Source organism: Octodon degus, unplaced genomic scaffold (genome assembly GCF_000260255.1).
Source record: "Octodon degus isolate 3935 unplaced genomic scaffold, OctDeg1.0 scaffold00035, whole genome shotgun sequence".
Lineage (NCBI taxonomy): Eukaryota > Metazoa > Chordata > Mammalia > Rodentia > Octodontidae > Octodon > Octodon degus.
Window position 1 is genome coordinate 15,262,214 of NW_004524611.1, and position 7,737 is coordinate 15,269,950.

Below are 7,737 nucleotides of genomic sequence, written 5' to 3' on the forward strand. Positions count from 1 at the left end.
CTGAGCACCAGTCCCCACATCAAGTAGGGATGACAAGCCTACCTCCTACGGGTTAAATGAGACAACATAGAGAAAGCTCCCTGGATGGGCCCAGAAGCTGAGGGGTCGCTAAATGACAAGGACTATGGTTATTCTCAGCTGACACCCAGCCCACTCAGGCCCTGTCTCCAGCAGGGACTGGAGTAGGTGTGGACAGGGCAAGGAAAGGGCTCTGTCAAGGGTGCCAGTCCCCTTGAAAGCCTGGCCTGGAGGTACTGTCTGCCCCCGAGGACCCCCAAGCCCAGGACAGTGTCCTTCACAATTGTCCAGGCTGAAGCTGTGCTCTAAATGGGCCTCCTCCAGGTCCAGTGGCAGCACATCCCAGGCAGTGTCCTTTGCCGGGGCTGGGCTTGCTCTGGAGATCTGGCCCTCACTTCCTGCCACTGGCCTGGCCAGTGCTCTTCTGCGCCGACTCAGGACCAAGCAGGGTGACCAGGGCAGCCAGGGCACCATCAGGTTGGGGGCCACCCCGTTTCATCTTGAGGTTGGCTCTCAGGGTGGCATCCTGGCCGGAGCCCCCCTCAGGGGTAGCCTGAGGATCTGGAAGGAGGGAAAGAGAAGAGGCTTGAAACAGCCTTGGCCCTTAGGGCACCTCTGCTCCCAGCACCTGGGTATGCAGATAAGCCCTTGTCTAGTGGGACAGAACAAGACACTACCTGGCTTGGGCTCCTCATTCACTCATCCACCCCCCCATTCACTCATCCACCCCCCCATTCATCCAGCCAGCCACCCACTCATCCAGCCACCCCCCCATTCATCCATCCACTCATCCATTCATCCAGTTGCTCACCCATTAATTCAGCCACCCACCCATTCAACCACCTGTTCACCCATTCATGCATCTATTCATTCATGCATTTAGTCATCATGTACTCATTCATTCACCCAACATTCATTCACCCAACATTCATTCATTCATTCACCCACTATCCATCCACAGCCTCACTCAGTCATTCATCCACTTATTAATAAACACAGAGGCACCAGCACTCACAGCAGAAGAGACTCCAGATATACCAGAAGGAGAAGTGGCCTCCACCCATGATGGAAGGAACAACAGTGTTCCCAGGGGAGGATGGTCTGGATCCCAGGCACAGAGATGGGAGAGGGCTGCCATGACCACTGTGGTCTGTCACTGGGCTCATGATGTTGGGGGTGCATCTTGGGGAGTGGAGTAGACACACTGATGTCTCCCATGGGGCGTCCTTAAGCAGGGGAGGGACAGGGTCCTATGGGTCTGGCAAAGCCCACCCTCTAACAGCCAAGTGCCAAGGAGCAGTGCTGAGGCAGTCACAGGGCGTGGGAAGCAAGGGTGGGCTGGGAGCTGCGTACCGTGGATGCCAATCATGTGCTCCAGGATGAGGACTCTCTCTGCCAGGATCTTCAGAGCCTCTCGCAGCTGCTGCACCCCCTCGCCCTGGTGGGAGGAAGGGTTGGGGTCAGGGCTACCTGGGCACAGTTGACACGGCTCACAGCCCCCTCCCGCCTCTTCCCACCGGTCACCATCATCACGGTGAGCAGCTGTCACAGTCACAGGCTGAGCGTCTGGGGGCTGGATGGACTTCCAGCCCTGTTTACAGATGAAAGCCCAAATGCACAGAGACCAGCTCTGGGCTGGTCCCCGTGGTCACACAGCCTGGACACGGCTGACCCGGGCTTCAAATCTAGACCTGCTGGCCCTCAGCTGGGGCTGTTTCATCCTCCCATGGCTGCCTGGTTGCTTCCTTGTGATGCCACTTACAGAAAATACCCTGAGGCTCAGGGGACCCAGCACAGGGCCCCGCTGCCTGCCTGAACATCACCCACCTGGGCGCACGAGCTGCATTGAGCAAAGAGCACGGCTGTGGCTTCCTGAAGTCTGGTAGGAGGTGGGCGACACCCACAGTTATAGCACCGCTGTCTACACAGGCAGAGGACCTTGTGTGGGGACATGTGACAGTGCTGAGACAGGGCACCCTCATATCAAGAAGATGGCTGTTGAGGCCACTTTGCAAGGAAAGTGGTGGTGAAGAGACAAGCCCACTGCTCACGACAGCCAGCGCAGCCCAGCCCAGCCCAGCCCAGGGTGCTGGCAGCAAGATGGGCAGCAGGACGGGGTGGCCATTACGCTCAGACTAATCTAGCTGCAAACTGAACTGAAGTAATCCAGGCAAACCTCCTGGGTTACAGCAGAGGTCTCCCCAGGAAGGCAAGGGTGACAGGAGGGCAGGATGTATGGTATCAGGGACAGCCCTCCTCAGGGACAGGCTGTCCATGTCCCCAGGCCAGGGAAGGAGATGAGGGTGGGGAACAGGGAGCTGCAGGCCCCCTCTGTCCAGTACCCAGCTCAGCCTCCTGTCTCTGAAGCCCAAGTTATTCCTATGAAATGAGGTCAGGAGTGTCAGGGTGACCTCCCAGGGCCTCTGGGAGAGTGGCCTGTGACCCAGCACCTGTCACCCTGCCCCCTGCTGAAGCCCAGGTCCCCATTTGCTCCAGCCCTGCTCCCTCACAGTGATTTTCCCCTAGTACCTCCGCTTCACCCCCAGGGCCAGTCACCCAGCCTGACATGGCCCTGGTGTCACTACTGCACCCACTGGGTGTCTTTACATGGGGTTGGGACCTCATATACCGGGTGGCCCAGCCCCAGCTCTGGGCTGGCTGAAGACCCAGTGCAGGCCTGTGAGTATCCCCTGGGCCCCATGGCACTCAGGGAAGTGAATGACAGGCAGAGTTAGTTACCTCCCCATTGGTGGCTTTGTCCCCTTCCTCCGAAGTCACTCCAGGCGCACTCTGGGAAGCAAATCGTGCAGTCAGCACCTGTGGAGTGAGCACCTCATGTCCCTTGCAGGAGAACCACGGGGACAGGCAGGGCCTGGGGAAGCTGCTGGGCCTTGGGGTCTCCTGCTCTGAGGTGGGGCAAGGAGGGTCTGGCACAGGCAGAGCCCTGACTGGCTTCGGGGGCAGCAGGCAGTGAGCTCGGGGCCTGGAGAGCTCCAGTCTCAGCTATTCAGGCATCATCAAGTGCTGCCTCTAGGGACTCTGCTCCTGGGCTCTAGATTGGGACCCATAACCAGGTGTGGTGGTGCACACCTGCAATCCCAGCTCTGAGGGGGGCTGAGGCAGGAGGATCACAAGTCTGAGCCCAGCATGGGGAACTCTGCAACTTAGTGAGACTCTGTCTCAAAAAAAAAAAAAAAAAAAAGGCTAGGGATGTAGCTCAGTATAAAGGCCCTGGGTTCAACCCCCAGTGTCAGAAAAAGAAAGATACTTAGATAGTGTGGAGGACATATCAGACCCAACCACCACCCAGGCCCCGGGGTATCTGTACCTGGCTAGTGACCCCTGGTCTAGCTGTAGCTTCCAGTCCTGTCACCTGCATAGCAGGTGCTCCGTCACACACATAAGGGAGGGCTGGCCTAGGGCTCAGCAAGCAGGTGACAGCCTGGCAATGCCAGGCCTACTTGCCAAGATGTGACCTAGGGTTGGATCTGAGATTTGCCCAAAAGCCATGTGTCAAAGACTGGGTCCCCAGGTCACAAAGGTGCCACACCCATGGGTGCATGGGCCATCTCGAGGAGGGTCCCAGGTACAGGAAGCGGCCCCAGGTGTGACCTGGAAGGGGCCTTTCTCTCCCCCTGCTTCCTGCCTCAGGGCCTTTGCGCTTGTCCTGCCTTGATCTGAACTGATGGCTGGAGAGGCAGAGCCAGCCTGGCTCTGGGACTACTCAGGCTGGCTCCCCACGGGCGGGCGATTCTCAGGAAGGGGCAAAGGGTCACAGCAGCTAACACAGCAAAAGTCCACAGCACCTTCCCTGGGTGTCTGGCCGGCTAGACCGGCTTCTTCCTGGGAGGCCCATGCTGGCATGGCCTGCCTTCCCTCCTCTAGGACACAGTGGTCCCCAAGCTCATTCCCCACACCACACCAGAAGCAGCCAAATCCTCACCTGGGATCCGGGGGCTCCTGGAGGTCCTGGGGGACCATGTGGTCCTGGGGGACCTATGGGCAGAGTCACCAATGGTCACCTGGTCTAGAGGAGTTCATTGTCGCCAAGAGTACCAGAGGGGACATTCTCGCTCCCCCTTCCCCAACCCCAGTGCCTGTGCCCTCGGACTGTCCAGCAGGGTGGTGTGGAGGTTTGTTGAGGGACTGCTGGGGACCGGAAGTGACACACACCCCAGGCCCACAGCTCTGCAGCCAGCCCAGAGCTGCACCTGACCTCAGTCCTGTGTCCCTGCTCCTCCCACGTCCCTGTTCCCTTCTCCACGCACTCTCCCCTCTTCTACGCCTTGGCCTGCTCCTCCTCCCTCGACTTCCTTCTCACGATGCCCATCCTAGGACCCTGGGCCTGGCAGGGAGCCGGCGCAGCTGTCCCCGGGACTCTACTTTGCTTTCGCAGACCCCGTGGAAGTGACCTGTTTGCCTCCCCAGCCAGAGCGTGAGTGTCCGGGGACAGTCACTGCAGGTATTTACATGTCCTGCGGCCTGGAGCCCTGCTTGGCACATGGTAAGTGTTCAGTGAATGTTTGTCAACTGCACACAAGATCGAGTGCATGGCCAGATGCCCTGTCAAGGCGCTGGAGGTTCTGCATGCAGCTGGGCACCCATGGCTCTGCGGATGGCCACCAGTCCCTGCCCTGGGTCCCCACCCAGTGAGGGTTCACGGGCAGATGGGGTCAGGCTGGGCCTAGAGGCAGGCCCCTTGTGCTAAGCCCAGCTCTCCCCTCCCACAAGGCTCCCTTTTCTACTGCTCAGTGCGTCCTCTGTGTGACCCCACGCTGTCCCCAGCCCTGCTCTCCCTACAGACAAAAGGACAGCCCAGGCTGCCTCTCTTGGCTGCCTCGCCCCACAGGGCACTGGCCCCTGGGAAGACAGGTTCCCCCCAGGCGGGGGTGATCCAGGCTACCAGCTCAGGGCAAGCCCAGGAAGAGATGAAAGGATCTGTCATCCACTTACCGGGGGGGCCGGGAGGACCGCGCGGCCCAGGGATACCTGCCAGCACAGTGTCCACGACGGCAGGTCCCAGCTGAGAGTCCCCATCTGTGGGAAGAGCAGGCCGAGCAGAGCTGCAGCCTGGGCTGGGGCTGCCCCCGCAGCTCAGAAGGGTAACAGGGAGGCTCCGGCAGGGGAAGCCAGGCTGGCATCCACTCCCTCAGGGGCTCGGCCGGACCCGGCTTCTCTGAGTCGGGCTGGTGGTCTCACCCAGACCCACCAGGCACCCACCCTAATGTGCCCTCCTCCAGTAAGCCCCGCCTGCCCTCTGAGCCTCCCTGTCCCTGCACCCTCCACCCCTGTGGTCATACTGCTGGGCAGCATGGAGCTCACAAGTGACTCCCATGGTCCTATGTAAGGTCCTCTTCGAAGCCCAGAAATGCCAGGGTGGGCAGGTGGCTGGGCCCGACCCCTACATGGACAGGAGGGGGGGGCAGGAAGACCCTACGGCCTGGTGGCACAATCACTTGGCAGGTGAAGATCTGGCCAGGTACCCATATTCTTCCTGGTGCTCACATCTCAAACCTCCAGGCAATGGGTGGCACTGGGCAGTGCCAGGTACGGGGCTTTATGCCCAGGACAGGCAGCCAAGGCCCTTGACTGGCATGTCAGGGCTCAGGGTGCAGGCCACTGACTCTTCCGCTGCAGGTTCACAAGCCCTGCCCACTCAGCCCCTGCCCGGGGGCATCCTTGTGCCCACTGCTGGACGGGCAGCCAGTCTGACCCCTCCCTGCCCTGACACCTGCCACCTGGCAGCCCCTGCACCCGTGGGAGGCATTTGGGATCCCACCCGCTGGGAATGAGCCCTCCTCCTGATCAAGTCTTGGCAGAGGATTCGAGGGAATATGGCCACCTCCCCTCTACAGAGAGGGAAACTGAGGCTGGGAGAGGGGGAGGGGTCCAGGCACAGGCCAGGTGGGGTTGTGCTACCTGGGGACAGAAGCCCAAGCAAAGGTGGGGCTTGGGTGACCCCAAGATACTCCTGGGTGACAGTGTCCAAGCGCCACCACTGCCCCTTCCCTGTGTGGAGACAGTCGCTCCTTAGAGCCCTCCCAGCCCCGGTCAGGTGCTCACCGGCAGGACCCCCACTTCCCAAGGTCCCTCTGGGGGGCTCATTCCCCCAAAGACAGCTGAGCCTGGCCCCCCACAACACTCACTGTCCTTGTCCGTAGGTGGCTGCAGGGAATAGAGGACACCTTGGGGGTCACTTGGTGAGAGGCCTGGGCTGCCTGCTGGGCCAGGGGGGCCAGGGGGGCCAGGACGCCCCATCTCTCCAGGAAGTCCACGGGGCCCTGGTGGCCCTAGGAGCCCTGTAGTGGGGAAAAGAAGAGTCAGGATGAATGGCGGGCCAGGGTTGTGACAGCACAGGAGGGAGAGGGCATGGGCGGGAGCTGGGAGCCCCAGCAAGGTCAGGGTGCCCTTTGCTCTGGAGATAGCGTCAGGCTGGAGTCCTTACCCGGTGGCCCCACTGGGCCTTTCTCTCCCATCTGGCCCCGGTCCCCTTTGGACCCTGGTGGCCCTGCAGGTCCTGGTGGTCCCGTCTGTCCCGGGGGTCCTGGGAAGACAGAGGGACGAGGCTGCGGACACGGTGGGCCCAGGCGCCCCTGTGCTCCAGGTCTTCTTGTTGGTTCACTGTTCCTCAGTGTCCCACCCCCGACCCTTCCCAATGCCTCCAGCCCCACCATGATGCGGTGTGTCAGTCCCTACAGTTGACAGGCCACCTTCATCCCATTTCCATCTATGACCCCAAGAACAACCTTTGTTCCCATTTTCCAGGTGGAAAAACTGAGACCCAGAAAGGTTTGGTCCTTTGCTCAAAGTCACAGAGCCAGCATAGAGTTCAGGTTGGTTCACTGCTGCTCCCTCCTTCTAGTCCTACTGCCTCCCTGCTCAGGGTCACGTTCTGGGCCTGGGGCAGGTGTCCTCATTATGGCCTCTCAGGCAAATCTGCCCAATTAGGGATAGAGGAGACGGAAATGGGGGCTCAGCTTTCTGGCCTGGGGACAGCTGCTTCTCCCTCTGGGTTTGCTGAAGAGGAGGAGGAGGAGGGGGATCTTCTCAGGCTGCGTGTGACTTAAGGATCTAAAGGAAGAGCTCTACAGGGGGGCAGCTAGTTTCAAGGAGTCCTGGGCCAACCAGGAGGACGGCCAGGACACCATTTGTGTGGTGCGCGCGCCATCTGGTGGCCATCACCGGAACTGCATATTCCTCAGCTAGAAAGGGTTTGACCAGCAGGCTCATGGCCTTCCACCTCCTCAGGCTCTGAAGAAGTGGTTGCTGTCTAGGGTAAGATCTTGAGGACAGCGGCGGGAGGGGTGGGCCAAGGGGCCAGAGTGAGATGGCCACTCTCCTCACAGCAGACCTGAGCCGCACTCCTCCTGCCATGGCCTTCAGATACCTGCTGCTCCGCCCGGGACCACAAGACTGGCTCCTGAGGCCACTGGCCTGCTCTGGGGGGATCTGCCCTTCTGCCTGCCCTGGTGACAAGTCCCTGCACACTGACAGGACAGTGGAGGTGAGGGACAGGTGTGTGTGTGCAGAGTTGAGCAAGGAGAAAAAGGGGGTGTCCCCTCCACCGGCCTGAGAGTCACCAAGGCAAGAGGCCTCCTGCTTGCTGGGGCCCGAGAGGAGCTACCTGGCTTTTCCCAGCCTCATTTCCTCTGCTGTGCCCAGAGACAGAGCCTGGATCAGGGTAGAATTTGCAGATAATTTCTGTTTCTTTCTTTCTTT

General features: G+C 60.4%; 1 protein-coding gene across 1 annotated transcript in view; it reads right to left on the reverse strand.

The window, feature by feature from the left end:
• Positions 1 to 409: 409 nt before the first annotated feature.
• Positions 410 to 7,737, reverse strand: part of Col26a1 (collagen type XXVI alpha 1 chain) — a 155,377-nt gene continuing 148,049 nt past the window's right edge. The window contains exons 6-12 of the mRNA XM_023714313.1: positions 6,464 to 6,562; positions 6,165 to 6,317; positions 4,972 to 5,055; positions 3,962 to 4,014; positions 2,758 to 2,835; positions 1,372 to 1,456; positions 410 to 579 (exon numbers count right to left, since the gene is read on the reverse strand). Coding sequence (XP_023570081.1) covers positions 410 to 579; positions 1,372 to 1,456; positions 2,758 to 2,835; positions 3,962 to 4,014; positions 4,972 to 5,055; positions 6,165 to 6,317; positions 6,464 to 6,562 — 722 coding nt within the window. The remainder of the gene's footprint in view (positions 580 to 1,371; positions 1,457 to 2,757; positions 2,836 to 3,961; positions 4,015 to 4,971; positions 5,056 to 6,164; positions 6,318 to 6,463; positions 6,563 to 7,737) is intronic.